At 37.5% G+C, this 16,190-nt stretch overlaps 1 protein-coding gene and 1 long non-coding RNA gene across 7 annotated transcripts in view; one reads left to right on the top strand and one right to left on the bottom strand.

The window, feature by feature from the left end:
- CDK14 (cyclin dependent kinase 14) overlaps positions 1 to 16,190 on the bottom strand; it is a 233,697-nt gene that overhangs the window by 86,238 nt on the left and 131,269 nt on the right. For all 5 annotated transcript variants that reach the window (XM_079948352.1, XM_079948351.1, XM_079948354.1 and 2 more), the window contains 2 exons: positions 11,984 to 12,077; positions 6,147 to 6,210 (listed from right to left, as the gene is read on the bottom strand). In XM_079948352.1, the coding sequence (XP_079804478.1) occupies positions 6,147 to 6,210; positions 11,984 to 12,077 (158 nt within the window). The remainder of the gene's footprint in view (positions 1 to 6,146; positions 6,211 to 11,983; positions 12,078 to 16,190) is intronic.
- The window catches only part of LOC307200056, a 51,479-nt gene that overhangs the window by 21,985 nt on the left and 13,304 nt on the right, over positions 1 to 16,190 (top strand). For both annotated transcript variants that reach the window (XR_013832306.1, XR_013832307.1), the window contains one exon: positions 15,750 to 15,883. This is a non-coding gene — a long non-coding RNA (uncharacterized lncRNA). The remainder of the gene's footprint in view (positions 1 to 15,749; positions 15,884 to 16,190) is intronic.

The following is a 16,190-nucleotide window of genomic DNA, read 5'->3' as shown; positions in this document are numbered from 1 at the left end:
TTGGTGTCCCATTCTAATATCTGATTATACATTTTAGATAGCAGTTTGGTTTTACTTTCTATTAGCTCTACCTGGAACTTAGATTTTTTCTCATTCATCCCGATCTTTTTGTCTTCCTTCCATAAGGCGTTAATTTGATGATGCTGCAACCAGCCTGTTAATTTGCTTTTTAACTCTTCGTATGGTCTAATTTTCCATCCTCTTTCTGATCTTTCCAGGAGATCTTCGTAGGTCCATCTCTCACCTTCTATGTTTATTTTTTAAATAGTTAAGATATCAATAGGCGATAGCCACCAGGGGGTATTTTTTCCCAACAGTTTTCTATTCTTTTCCCATACTTCTAACAATGTTCCTCTGATAATATGATTTGAGAAGCCTTTATGCACCTTTTCCTTATTCTGCCAGAGATATGCATGCCAACCGAATCTTAAATCGAAGCCTTCTAAATCTAGTAGATCTGTGTTTTTTAAGGTAAACCATTCTCTAAGCCAGCAAAGGCACGAGGCTTCATAGTACAGTCTCAAATTTGGGACAGAGAATCCTCCCCTGTCTTTTCTATCCGTTAACAATTTAAATCTAATTCTCAGTCTTTTGCCTTGCCATATAAATTTAGAGAGAATTTTTTGCCAGTTTTTGAATATTGCACTTCCTCTAATCACCAGGGCATTTTGGAATAAGAATAATAGTTTCGGCAGTATGCACATCTTAATTGCTGCCATTCTACCTGACCAGGAGAGTTTTATCCTATTCCAAATATCTAGTTCCTTTTGGATTTCCTTCCAAGTGTTTATGTAGTTATTGGCCATTAAATTTATGTTTTTCATCGTTAGCCGCACTCCTAAGTATTTTACCTTTTTTACTTCTTTAATTCCAGATTGAAGTTCTAACTGCCTCCTTAAATCTTCCCCCATGTTCTTAACCATCAGTTTAGTTTTAGTTTTATTTAACTTAAAGCCCGCTACTTTCCCAAATTCCTCTAGAAGTACCAGGACTTTGTCAATACTTTGTTTTGGGTCCTCCAATGATATTACCAAGTCATCAGCGTATGCTTTCAGTTTGAATTCTTTCGCCCCAATTCTAATTACTCGTATCTCTGGTGTTTTCCTTATCTTATTTGCGATTACTTCCAATACCATTATGAATAGAAGCAGTGACAGGGGGCAACCTAGACAAGCCTAAATTTTGAACCTCATTTTTGGGTCAAAAAAGCTCGTCTTACACACGGAAAAATATGGTAATATGTACATCCTTTGATACCAGTTCAGTTTGTATCTTGGGCCAGTACTGCCACAGTTTCTGCCCAGAATAGATTATTATGCAATCATCCCAGGAAGGAATACTGTCTCAACATTATGTTATACCAAATCACACCTTGGAAAGGCAGGGGGAGTTTCTTAAATTAGGGTGCCAATAATAGTTTAAGATGACATGGATTTTGAACTGTCAAGTTTGTTTTTATACATTGCTTAAGAGTTATTTTTAATATATTAAGCTGTATAGAAATTAAATAATCAATGAAATGTAAAAAGTTGTAGATATTTAATTGTCACCAGCCATTTTAAACTTAGTAGCTGTTAATGACTTTCTTCCTTCTGCTCAAAATCTCTTGTTTTCTGCTGAAAACCTAGCTAAGCTTAGACATCAAAGCCTTTTAGCAGATGCTAACTTTCTCTTCATCAGTGTTTTCTGCATACTTTTTTCGTAAGTCAATTAGAATTGGAACAAAAAAATAGACAAACTTCTGCATTGATAGACACACTAGGCAGAAATGCATGATTACAGTGCAGTGAGCACACAATTTGATAGCTTTTGTCAGTATGCATTTTACCAGTTATATGCAGGCACTATCATCATCAGAGGAATGCAGTATTTCATGTGGAGAGAAATACTGTACAAGTGAAGAAGCAGCACATTTGTGCGTTCTTTTGCATCACACCTGTCAGTGTGTGTGAAAAGGATTTTTGCAGCTTCTGTGTGGGAGCCATGCAATTTAAATCAGCCTTAAGGTTCTTAGATTCCATTATAAAGCAAACGCAGAAACAATTTTTTTTACCTTATAAAAAGAACCAAACAACTTTCCTCCCACATTAATACCAAAGTGTTAAACTAAGAGCATCAATAAGATGCTTATCTAGCAGCCAAATATAATGGAAGCAAATCCATGTATTTAAAATACAAATCTGACCAAATCACATGGAAACCTGGGAAAGAGGTTTTCCCACTCTCTCTTTCCACACACACTTCTAGTATTCTGTATTGATCTATTGCATCCACATCTAATTTGTTTCTGCCAAAGGGAATTCAGAACACTTGGCACTTCTGAGAAGTCATGAAGCCTACAAATAATAGTTGCTAGTAAAGGATAATATTTTGGATTACAAATTTGTATAGAATTAGATTAAGTTTGAAAGAACAAGGGTCTAAAAAATTATTACTCACAGAAAAAGAGTGATAACATTTAGCTGGCTTTTTCCAACTGACAATCATCTGTATCTTTCCAAGTACAGTGTTTTAAAGCTAGTGTTTTAAATCACAACTGGCAAAGCATATAGCATTTAACCAGAGAAACATAAATCTAACACAATGGCCATCTTAAAATAGAGCCTATATAACATTCCCTTTTTAGTTTATTTCCCTGAATCTGCTCTATTAAGAAAAATTACAAGCACACAACACATATACACAAATTAAAATAAAATCAAACAGAATTAACCAGCTCAGAAAGGTTTCTTGACTGCCACCTACTGGCAAAAAAGCCCCAATTTTTCAAGTATGCTAGCCACTGTGATGCTTTTCAGATGCTGCTGGACTCCATCAGCCTCAACCAGCATGGTTAATGATAAGGAATTATGGGAGCCGTAGTCAACTACCTCTGAAGTAAACTATTCTAAACTCAAATTCTTTTTTTTTTTTATGATATTTATTGAGGTTTCCAAATTAAAGCATATAAACACAAACAACAATACAAACATACACAATTGTATACAATACAATAAACATGTATAATTTCAAATCTTATTTCTTAAACCTAATTTCCTCGACCTCCTCACACCTCCCCCTTCTGTATTCTAATTCCATTTATCTAATCAGCAATTCCATTCCCTTATTTCCCATTATTTTTTGTATTATAATTTCATTATTATCTACTCAACAAGTTCTTATCCTATTTCTTAACTTTAACTTAGTAATTTTATTAAATCAGACTATTATTTTCCTTTTCTTCTTTCTTTCATTCCTCCATTTATTTTTAGAACCTTATATCTATTTACTTGAGAGAAAAAAAAAACCCCCCAATTTTAACTTAATCTTAAACCTTTTTCCTAAAGTCGACCCAAATTTCCCTTCCACGATTTTTCCACATTCCATAAAGAATAAGCATATAAACAAGATCTAAACAGATTATATTTTAACACCCTTTGGATACCCAAATCCCACCCTCCCTTTCCCGGTTTTGATCCCCAAACCAACGTCCATCAGTGCGTCCATTTCTCAGCCTGGATCCCAAACCCCTGAGGCTTTTAACCCTCTCTCAGTTTCTCTCTGCCGGTCTTTTTGACAGTCCTTTATTTTCGACACCAACTCTCGAAGAAGCTCTGTCCCGTTAATGTCCATTTTTCTTCCAAGCAGGCCTCTGTATTTAAAAGTGGAGCTCAAATTTTGTTTCTTAAATCTTTTAAATCTATATGTCCCAAAAGCTCCAATTTCCATCTTAATCAAATTTATACTATCAGGCCTCTGGTCCAGCTTTGTCTTCTGCAACATTGTAGCTTCACCTTCAATTTCCAGCAAGTCCTCATGTGTCTCTCGGAGTTTATCAAACTTCATTTCCCCAGCTGCAGCAGCTTCTGTTGCAACTTCAAGGGCTCTTGGTTCAGAAACAAAGACTTGTGTCGAGTCTCTTCCTGTTCCCATAAGATTGTTTACTGTATCATTCAATGCTGTTGCCCTTGTTGTCAACATATCACTCTGATCCTGGAGCTTTCCCAGGAGATAAAAAGTCCTATTCAGCTCAGCAAATATTTTTCCACTTACAGCCATTTCTTGCAATATCTCAAGAATCCCTCTAGGGGGATTCTGTTTACTTAGTATCTTTCCAATTTCAATCCAATAGACCAAAGTAACTTGCTTTCCTTTGCTCCCGACTATTTGTGTCCAATTTAGAGAAAATCTAGCCAGCAGAGTCACCAAAAACAATGTTTCCTTTTATTTCCCAGCTTTGACAGCTAGTTTGACAGCTGTCAAAGTCCGTATCTTTTCAGCAGGCTCTCTCACAGATCACTCCCGGGTCCCGGGGGGTTACACTTTAATTTAAACCGAATCTTATCCTCCAGCAAAATCAATTGTACTGTCCAATCGCGAATGTAATAATTTTCTTCCAAAAAAGACAAAGATGTTTCTCCCAACTTTAGTTAGCTGGTCCTTGCTTTAGTTTATCTACAAAGCGGGGGGGGGGGGCGGACTTCCTTTTACACCTCCCCCGATCGTACCGATTTTTTTAAAAAAAAATTTCCCTTTTAAGTCCAATTTCCATATTACTCACGGGTTGTTGCTTTTAATCCGAATATTTAAAGGAAAAAGTCAGCGCTCTCCATCCATGGCATGCGGCTTCGCTCAGCAGGGGAAGCAGAAGACTCTCAGCACCGCGCCGCTCCCCGTCCCCCGTTCCGCAGCCTTTAAAAAGGCTCCTTTGCGGGTCGGGGGGGCGCTAATGGTGCCCGCCGAGTCACCACGTCCACAGGCATCCGCGCCTGTGGTTTTTAAGGGTCCCCGCGTCGCCGGCGCGGCAGAACCCGATCCCTACTGAGCCGATTCCCTCCGGAGATCGGAGGGAATCCGCCATTAGATGTTGGCGCTAACCCGGAAGTCTAAACTCAAATTCTTCACTGGAAAAACACCACCACATTTTTACAGAATTAAACAACAGTAGCAGCCTTAGCAATGTACTAAAATGAGTGCCTTTCAAAGTAACCTAGCTTGTATTCTTAAATTTAGACATTTATTTTTAAATCATATTTTCTGAAATGTTAGCTAGTTTGTATTTCCAGGGGGTCGGAAGACCAAATACTTTAAATTTATATTTATATTTATAAAGTGTAGAAGACTGTCAATTTTATAGCAAAATTGGGAGAGAGTAGGTAAGAGAGTGGATTTTTTTAAAAAACAGGGGAAATGAAAATGTATTATGGCTTACAACAAACACATTTCCAAGATGACATTCAGGGACAAGAGCAGGGATAACAACTTATCAAACATTTTAACTTAGAAGGTTGACATTCTTAGGAAGCGGGATTCTATACCAACTTCCACTTTCTGTGTGCTTAGTTGAAACCATGACCACATGTACCTAGTAATAAAGGGAGTTTGGGCAGTCTTCAGCAAAAGAGGGGCTCCTCTTCAGGAAGTTATCAGCATTCAGATAAAAACAAATGACTAAGATGACATTAAACTAAACCCAGTGAAATTCTGGAGAGTAAATGATTGGACATCAGACGTTACGTTACATTATGTCATTTATACAAAGAATAGGTGAAACTAAAAAATGCAAGTCAATTTTACTGAGATAAATTTTCAGTATGCAGTTGAGATGCCAACTGGCCAATGGCTAAGTTAGCGCTATGTCACCCTGACGGTGCCAGGGTATCTTTCTGCAGAAGTAAGGTATCTCAAGAGGGGCATATAATTTTGATGTTTGCCACTAGGATTTATAAACCAACAGGGTGAGGATGACTTTCCTGAGATCCTGTAGGGAGTAGCACCACTAACCTGAGCAAGGCCTATAGAGTAATATAAACAGCCTCACTTCTCCGGTTGAAGCTTGGGGAAAGAATGGCCAAGACAAAGCACAGTGACTGCGCAGTAACTTGGAAAGGGTCAGAGCTCAGTGACAGAGCAACTACTGGGCATGCAGAAGGTGCCAAGGTCAATCCCTGGCATCTCCAGGTTGGGAAAGATTCCTGTATGAAACCCAGGAGAATCATTGCTAATCAATGACAAACCAAGACCAGCTTCCTATATAGCTAGAAGCAGGTTGCAGCATACTCATCAGCTGAAATCTGAAAGGGCACCTTTGTTTATAATGCCAGAATCTTTTCGCAATAGAAATGGTATTTAAATATGAAATCTGATGGCAAGGTCTTGAAACCTACCTGGCTTGAAATGGGGCAGAGAATGAACTCCAGGCCATGAATCTTCATTTGGGGTTCCAAGCACCTACAAGTAAACAGAGCCAAATACATTTAGTTTAAAATACAGATGGCCACTTCATGTAAAATATTTTATGATTGATTTAACTTAAGAATAATGTATTGGTTTGCTCAAGGTTTTAAAAGATTTACTATTTCAGGATTTACTACAAAAGAACAAGAACTAATCATTTAAATTTTATGGACATCCATGTTCATCAGGTCATTATTAACCAGAATACCAAGTCATTGTTTATGTACTACCTGATACAAAGAAGCTTACTGTTAATTAATTCACTACTGAAAACTACCTTATTAAAGAAATCAAAATCAGCACCAATAACCATGGGGAACACTGCAATGGGAGACTTCAGCATCTAAGCCACAATGTGTCTGTATGTTTGTAGCAATACGTTCCACAAATTCTTTTTTTTTATTACGCCTTATTTTCTGTTTGCATTTTTTTTTCTTTTCTTTTTTGCCAAAGATTGGGTCCCTTCAATGGTCCTGTTCTTCCGTCTTACAGTTCTTTAATCTTTAAACTGCACTTGGAGAGGATAGCCCTTAAAACAAACAACTCCTTCAGACAGAGAACTGTGTTTCGTATACAGAATAGATGGCTACCCTGATTTTTTGTTACTTAATTTGAAAAAGAAGCCCTAATTAACGTTTGCATTTTAAAACATATTAATGTATCAGCAACACCACGACTGTTACTCCTTAATCATCACCTTTCACATTAAAGACAGACTGGGTATAATAATAGAAAGTAGCCTGAAGAGTCTGATAATTATTAAAGTAGTGTTTGTGGAAGATATGGCTAGTGATCAGTGTGCAAAGACTAGAGTTTGAATGCAATTTCCAAATTTCTGCTCAGCAGTAGCTCTACATTAGCCAAAGCTACCTCACATGAAAGTGAAAGTACAGAAGAATTGCAAATATGTTTTATGCATCCCCCCCCCCGCCCGCATACACACTCTGCAGTATATAACAGCAACCATGCAATATTTCACTTTGACCAGGAGAGGGAGGCAGAGAATTGAAATTAGAAAGGCACATTATTCTTAAAGTAGCATGCCATCAAACAGCACCACATTGGAAACCACTAAAAATAATGGGGGGAGGGAAGGGGAGCACGGCACACAGGATAGTGCAGCACTATCGAAATTTTAAAAGGCATATTATTGCAAGAGCTTTTCATAAGGATGGTTGGTTTCAACATACTGGGTGAGATCGCATTGTCATAAATACTGAAAGAGAAAGGATTCCAAGACGGATGAGGTGAAATATTGAAAGCACAAATGTAGAAAATTCAAAGAAAAAGGGGAGGCATCTAAAGAAATCAGTGTGGCTGCATATACTTACAGATGAACTGAGATTTAAGAAGGGCATGTTTAAGAAATGGAAGAATGGGAAAATCAAGAAGGAAGGGTATACACAACTTGCCAACAGTTGCAGGAGGAAGATCAGGAGAGTCAAAGGTCAGAATGAGTTCAGGCTACCAAGAGAGGCCAAAAATAATTTAAAAGTTTTCTTCAGCTATGTTCAAGGCAAGAGGGAGAACAAGCAAGCAGTAGGTCCTCTGCGTGGAGATACATGATGTAGCAGCAAAAGAAGCTAATGCTATTCTAGGCTGCATCAACCAAGATGATCAAGGGTTTGGAAACCAAGCCTTATGAGGAACAGTTGAAGGAGTAGGGTATGTTTAGCCTGGTAAAGAGGAGAGTGAAAGAAGATGTGATAGCCATCTTCAAATCTCTAAAGGGCTGTCACATGGAAGATGGAGAAAGCTTGTTTTCTCCTGCTCTGGAGGCTGGGAATTGAACCAATGGAATCAAGTAGATTCTGACTAAACATCAGGACAGTAAGAGCTGTTCGACAGTGGAACGGACTCCCACAGGAGGTTTTGAAGCAGAGGTTGGATGGTCATCTGTCATGCATGCTTTAGCTGAAATTCCTGCATTGTAGGCAGCTGGACTAGATGCCCTTGGGGCCCTTTCCAACTCTACAATTCTATGGTTCTAATAAGAACCTATTCGTTCAGTTTCAAAACTGCAGATTATCAGCAACTCTCTCAGTTAGTAATCTTCCCACAGTTTTCTTCAATTAGGAGAACAGAGCAAAGCAAGATAGTTTAAAGCGGGCATGCATGGAAATTTAGATTATTTATTTAAAATAAATGTGCAGTTGCAACCTTCAAGAAGCGAGCCAAGTTCAGACAGCCATATGTGGATTCACAGAGTATCTTCAATTCAATCCTGTGACAATTAATCGTTTACATGACACTACTTCAAATATACAGCAGTTTCTTTGGGTAAAAGTAGTTCCCCAATTTCTGCAATATTTCACACTGCTTTAGACCCAGCGAGAAAGGCAGTAATGTCTTGAACATGGTTGGGAATAGCAGTAATGAGAGAAAAATATGCCAAGAAAAACTGTAATTTAGTGCTTGTAGAGGTTCTTTAAGAAACTGACCAATAGGTTTTTTTCTCCTCAAAAGATAGTTCTGAACAGGACCACAAGAAAATAAACAAACCTTATAAGAAATAGCAATGTGCCCCATGCTGCTTCCATTACTAATGTCTTCTACCTCTGGAAGAAGCTTTCTCCAATGTTTGAAAGTTCTCCCAGTAAGTTTACCGTAATCCCTTTACTCTATGCCTTTTGCTGTCAATTAAAAACCTGTTTCCTCAGACATTTACTGTACTGGGTTACTTTAGTGCTAACTGGATGAGATTTGAAAGTTATTTATTGTCAATGTAATTTTTATTGTGATTTTTAAGGTGTTGTTTTAGAAAATTTATACACAGAACATATGAGTATTGTTGCAATAATTACAGCAAATCATCACTCTGTTTTCTATTTACCAATGGCATAACAGAGGCCATAAACTAGATACAAGTGACAGTAAAGATCACGAAGAAATTGCATTCTTCAGATTAATTCTTGGCTTATATGAAAAGCTTAAAAAGGCAAAAGAGACAGATGTAACTACTAGCAGCATATATTATGTATGTTGACTCAGTATTTTGAGTGACAATTCCGTCTATGCCTCATCAACCCTCTTTGCAAGGCACAATATGATAGCTTATTGTCAAGCTCAATATTCGAGAGAAAATGCATGAACATTTCTGCCACTATAAGCATTAGTTTCCATAAGAGATAATAAATCAAGCTCTTTGATATTCTTTACATTCATGAAGGAAGAAAAAATGAATTTAAGGCCAAGAAATATATTCTAGTATGTTGCGATTCTGGGGCAGGCAGACTAGACAATTACAGCATAGCATTCCAGAGAATGCACACCTACAAAGGTCCCACTTGGGTATTTGGCAATACACGCACACTAACAAAAACAAATGCACCCAACTAAGACACCACAAAGAATCTATCAATTATAAAAATGACTTCATAAGGATCCATGATAACTAATCTGCATTATTTGTATACATCTGTAGAACTAATGAATAGGGCATATAAAACAGCAGCAAAAATCATGACATTTCTGCCCATCTGATTAATTACGGTATGTTAGTAAGTCTTTACAATGTTCATGTCTGCATTTTGTCTAGGGCAAGTATTATTTCTATGGATGAAACTCTATTACTGCAAATATTACTATAATGTACGCTTTTTATTAATTGGCCATTGGAGTCGTTCACATTTCTTTCAATGTTCAACCAACTCTGTTAATATGTTGAAACAAGTGTGCCAAAACTAAATTAAACAGGACTATGGTGACTCAATAATGCTTAAACAGTTAACTGGATCAATCCCACAGAACAAAGTGTTTTGAACTCCAACATGTCATAGTGACTACAAGAGTTTTTCCAGATTTACAAATGTAAATGGCCTCATAAAAGATTAAACCAAGTAATTATAGACAGTTTATTTGATAATTCACCTCCAATGAAATTCATTATTTAAACAAAAAAACAAAACCTGTGATGTACATTACATTATATGATGCTATTTTGGCATACTCCATATACCAGAAACATTCTCAGTTTGATCTAGACTCAAAAGGGAGAAAGAGTGATCTAGTTTGATATAGACCTGAAAGGGAAATAAAAAGTATAAGATAAACCAGGGTAGCTGAAAATGTAAATAAGGATGCTATTAATTGTACAAATCACTGTACTCATCACTTCTTATGAAAACAGTGGAAGAGATGAACAGTGTAAGAGCAAGTCTTATTCATAATCATAGACTGGAGTAACTAGGTATTTTTTCTAGTACAATGGTACCTCGGGTTAAGTACTTAATTCATACCGGAGGTCCAGTCTTAACCTGAAACTGTTCTTAACCTGAAGCACCACTTTAGCTAATGGGGCCTCCCACTGCCACCACGCCACCGGAGCACGATTTCTGTTCTTATCCTGAAGCAAAGTTCTTAACCCGAGGTACTATTTATGGGTTAGCGGAGTCTGTAACCTGAAGCGTCTGTAACCTGAATCATATGTAACCCGAGGTACCACTGTACAGACATTTGGTCCATGAACTCTATGCAGGTGGCCTATGGAAAGGCTATGGAACAGTTGAGAATATCTTTACTTTGGCTCCGTATTTGATTTTTCTTCTTCTGATAATGGAAATGGAGACCATTTTGATCAAAGTCTGATTACTGACCATTCTAACAAGGGTCTGGCTCAGAACCCTTAGATCCCTCAGAAACTCATATTCTGAGTTTCAAAATACGACGCTGGTACAGTCAACTAGTTTTCCAGTTGAAGGGGGTTTCTTAGCCTGTGATTTTTATAACACAGTACTGGTTTTGACAACCATGCAAATGCTTAAGAAATGTTATTAAAATATGAGTTATGCTCTGATGTGTTGATCAAAAAAAGTTCATTGAGAACCACAGTAGATAAAAAAAGAAAAGCTTGAGAACCACTGTTTTAGTATACAGAGCTATCCCTAGGGGGCAAGTAGTGTCACCAAAATTATAATGGTCTGAACTCAAGTTTTTGGAAAAATAATTATTGCTGGTAATGTTCAGAATTCAGGGGAAATGCAGCTATTGGTTCAGCCTCTACAGCTGTGTATGGTCTCACTGTCAAGTAATTAATTTGTATTGGTTATCTTAAACAACTACCTTTGTACACACAGGTTCCACACAATGCGTACCCAGGAATTGTTAGGCAAGCATTCTCACAATGAGCTGATGATTTCTATTATTTCCCATGGAAACATTTAGAATCTGTGATTTGTCCATGCTCCTTCCCTCCCTGGTTTCTGCCCCAAAGTGCTGTGGCAAATCAGCAAAAGCCAAACAAAGGGGAAACTAATTTATCCAATCTTTCCTTCTCTTTGATTTGTCCAATCTCTCTCTCTCTCCATTTCTGCCCAAAATGACTTCTGCCTCCGACAAGGAAAACACAAACAAGTAAGGAAAGAGGCAAACATTTGGCTCTTCGGATATCACCCAAACACCTACAGGTATTTCAAAAATGATTAACAAACTTCATGTACACAATTCACTAAATAATGGGGGAAGGAAGTAATCCTTTTTAAGCAGAGTAGTCCCGTTTTTAGTAACTGTCAAATGGATAATTCTAATGATGCACACAATATATCTAGCTAGATAATTATTGACAGTATTTTTGTTTGAAGTGGCTGACTAATTTAAACAAACTCTGGATTTCAAGGGATTCTGACATAATGCTCCAGCCACTTCCATCATGGAAACTCCATTCATTTCAGTGTGGTTTATATAAGGTTCCTGCTATTTATATTTGGGTAGAGGAGGCAGTTGTCAGCATGCAATAATCAAATGCAGGGGAAGTGGGAAGGAGATTTACCAGAAATATTCTTTCAAGTTGATCTTGAATGTCTTTCATTCCTGGAAAAGCAGCAACACCTTGAATCATTTCGACGAAGATACAACCAACTCCCCTGGAAAGAAAAAAGTTTAAAATATTTTTTGGGGGGGAAATATCATATTAGAAACTGGTACACAGCCTGTACATTGGTTTTCAAGAGATTTTTTCCTTGCTGCAAAAAGATGCAAGACAGATTACATTGAATGTCTGACATTGACTCAGAACTGTCTCTTTGAAAACAGTTTGTTTGAGTGTGAATTGCAAAATTTAAAAGCTGTTCTGGGGGTTTGTATGATTGCACAATGGCAGAAACACCCCATGGTTTGTAACATCTTAAATAAAATGAAATGCAGTCACCCTGCAGTACATGCACAACATATAAACAGGAAATCCCTAATAGGGCCTAGGACATGATTCAAAGAACTGCTCAACCGGTTACATGTGCCCAAAGGGTTTGTGCTGGTGCTTCTCAAATAGCCTTTCATGTCACATGGCAAACTGTTTCAAAGCTGTTTGTGTATGAAGTGGTTTTTCTTTTGCTTTTTACACTAAGTCAGAATTTCACTGGCTATGTCTAAAACATTGCTTTAGATACCAGCCACAGTTTTAGTTCTGAACAAACCAGATGGTTACTTCTGACTATACAGAACACTCTGCATGTTCTGTTTTACCACTGAACAGTAAAGATATTTACCACCGAGTATTATAGTTTCTGACGCCCTCTTTGCAAATAATGAAAGCAAAAGCAACAAAAGAGGCAGCATGTTTATTATTGCTGTGTATGCCATCATATTTATCCTTGACCACAACTTTATTTACCTATAACAGCAGCATTGTGTTGTGTTTTATTGTACTATTCCTGATTTCACCTAAGCATTGATGTTCTTACACAATAGGGTTCGACATTTGGATAACATATGCCTCAACTAAAAGTTTTTCTACATCTCCATGTGGGCTAAATATGTATCATTACAACCAAAAGTAAATATGCATATCAGTACTCCAACAACATTTAAATAGTTCATGACATAATTGCTAGAATGAAAATAATTCTCAAAAGTATTTTCAAATGGCAATGATATACTTGGAAAGTAACACATTTTAAGTGTGCCAAAGTAGTGAAACACCATCTCTTTAAAACATGCAATCTGCTTTCATTAATTAAGAGATCCTAACTGAATATTTATAAGTCACATTTGGCAAAGAGCCCTTTAATTAAAACTCATTTAGTAATATAGGTGACTTGTTTTTTTAACCCAGTTAGAATATATAGCTAAATTTTAGTGCACAATCTAGTTTCATCAACTGCAGTCTTAAAAAAGATTTGTTTAAGATATCTGAGATTGAAAAGAAGCATATTGTTAAAGTATGACAAAGAGCACACAACTAATCCCTAGTTACGTTCCTTGTGCTTAAAAAATGGGATTGACATTATTCTCTGTAACTGGCTAGGGCATATGGAAGGAATTGAATTGATGAAGCTGCCATTCGTCACCTACTTTGGTAAATGCTTCATTAAACCCAATGTGTCTTTGTCAAACACAGACAATATTTAAAACTGTGATTTAATAATGTATTCATATATGTGTGTGTGTGTGTGAGAGAGAGAGAGAGACATCTTGCAGACATAGGTATCCTGAAAGCAGGTAGTTCAAATTCTGTTCATGCATCCCAACACTGGCCATTTAATTCATTTTAAATATTAGAGTGATCCTAGGAACTTCTAAATATCTATGAATGTCGAATGGTAAACTTCATTGATAGAGAAATGTAAAGGTGGTTTTTTGTGTGTGAATCATTTAGTAAACTGACTCTTCGTAAAATGGCAATTCTTGAAAATGTAAATTCAGACTGCAAATTTCTTGAATGATGAGCCACAAGTAAGTAGTTGTTAAAGTAGGGGTAGAGAACCTATTGTTCTCCAGTTGTTGCTGGATTACAACTCCCATCACCCTTGACCTTTAGTGACACTGACTGGAGCTGACATCCAACAACATCTTGAGTGCCATAGGTTCTCCAATCCTATCCTAAGGCCTGGTCAGACATTACAGGCTGTGTTCAAATGATCAATGATCAAATATAAGGTTTACTAAAACAGGGCAAATAACTTTACATAGAAAGTTGCCTTGTCATTGTCTCATCTACTTCGATGTTGTCTATATTGGCTGGAAGTAGATCACTGGTGTTTCACAAGGGGGCTTTACAAAAAAATAGCAGTAAATAAAAATCTAAAAGCCCAACACTGTAATACAGGGGAAGGGGGGAAATCTTCTAATTTTGGAGGATTGTTCATTATGGTGTTAATGTGGTCTTGAGGATCACCTTTTCTGCCAACCTCCATTGAGCCAGTTATAGCACTGATGTCTCCTACATACAAAGAGTGGTCCAGAACCAAGTCTTGATACTTATCTCCCCGCAAAAAGGCCCTACAACTGGGCAACCTGAAACAAGGTGTGCCAAATCTGTCTATAGCTGCCTGCATCTTCCTGGCTTGCCGGAAAGCAGTATCCTCAGGCTCTTAAAACATGCTAGTGTCTAATGTTTTTGTTGTTGTTGTTGAATTAACCTCAAACTAACATCACAATCAGCTATCTTAATACTGTTTCTTGGCAGAATGTAATAGAACCCTTGCCTTAAAAACAAAACAACAAAACAACTGAAGCTGGAGTGACAACCATATGATGCAAAAATGTGTGCCTTGCTCTCTCATGACAGCAAGCATAACTAAGCCTATTACATGTGCTGGTGGGAACATATGGTCATACTATCTTAATACTGTGGTTCCACTGTTCCTCTTAATTTTCTAGAAGCCTTGCATTTACCACAGCAATGATGGAACTGAAACTGACATCAACACAATGGACGGTGTTTAAATGAGAATTTTGATTGTGGAACTACTGGACAACAGGATGCACTCTCTACTAACAACACTTATGTAAATTGTTTCAGAAAAGATGTCATGTGATGCAACAAGAAGAGGAAAGACTTTAGGTTCTGTGAAATTTTACTCTCTAAAATCCTCCAGTGGTTGTTGGGTTTTTTTTAAAGCAGGGGGTGTTGGGAAACTTTGGCACAAAAGATTTAAAGCAGGAGTTGTTAAGCTGTCTCTCCAGACATTGTTGGACCACAACTTCCACCATCCCTAACCACTGGCTGTGACAAATGGAGATTGAATCATCCTTCCAAGGCCCCTGAAGTTAATCAGGGTTGGGAAGAGTGTCGAGCGATCAGTAGGCAATGGAAAGTTAAAAAAACTAAACCTGGCCGTTAAACTGTCAGATAGGGCTTGGAAAGATGTGGGTTACTTAACTCCACTGTTTTTGGCAGAATAGACGAGAACCCTTGCAACAAAAAGAGTTGACAATTTCCATCAAATCAGTCATTCCACCTCCCACTGCCTTCTAAGCCAACATGAATTGAGTTGTATCCAATGCCAGTCATATTCAGAGTTCACTCACTGAAATAATGGACATAAGTAACTTTAGTTCATTAATTTCAATGGGTCTAAAATGAGTAGACTTTAGTTGGCTACAACCAAAAGTGCACATATATGGACAACTTCACTGATTTAAGAATCCTGTTTACACTGTCAAGCTGTACAACTGAAAAGAAATTCAAGGCACTGAATAAGCAGGTGCAGGTGAGAGTAGATCTGAAAGTGGCCTCTAGCCCGTATTTGACCGAATTTGTTGTGAGTCTTCCTCCATCATATATCTAACTTTCTCCCAAACAATTTCATTGCAAGGAGGTTCCCAGAAAACCGTTCTACAGATCCAGAGAAGCTCAAGCACCATGCTGAAGACAACCTCAGGCAGCTCAGTTAAGGAAGTTGATAGGCAGCTCACAAGCAGCATCCCCAGTGTGTCTCTAAGGTCCAAGGTAAGGTCCTTCAATTCCGCCCTGAGATAGACATGTCTTGTGCTAAGTTAGATGGAAATCCTATGGACTACAGTGCGTTCTCTCCCAACAATCACTACTCAAAGCTATTGAGCCACTTGTTTGGAAAACTTTAATTCTGTAAAGGTTTGCTTCAGGATAAAGATACAACTCTAAGCAATTTTACATTCCAAATACTTTTTTTTTTTTTAAGGACCTTAATATATTCTCAGGTCATAGTAGAAGGCGAAAGATTTATATGATCTGAAGAAAAACCAGAGACTGGTTTCTTCATAGACTGAAGAAAATG

The sequence above is a fragment of the Podarcis cretensis genome (genome assembly GCF_951804945.1).
Source record: "Podarcis cretensis genome assembly, chromosome: 12".
NCBI lineage: Eukaryota > Metazoa > Chordata > Lepidosauria > Squamata > Lacertidae > Podarcis > Podarcis cretensis.
This window is presented reverse-complemented; position numbering and strand designations above follow the sequence as displayed.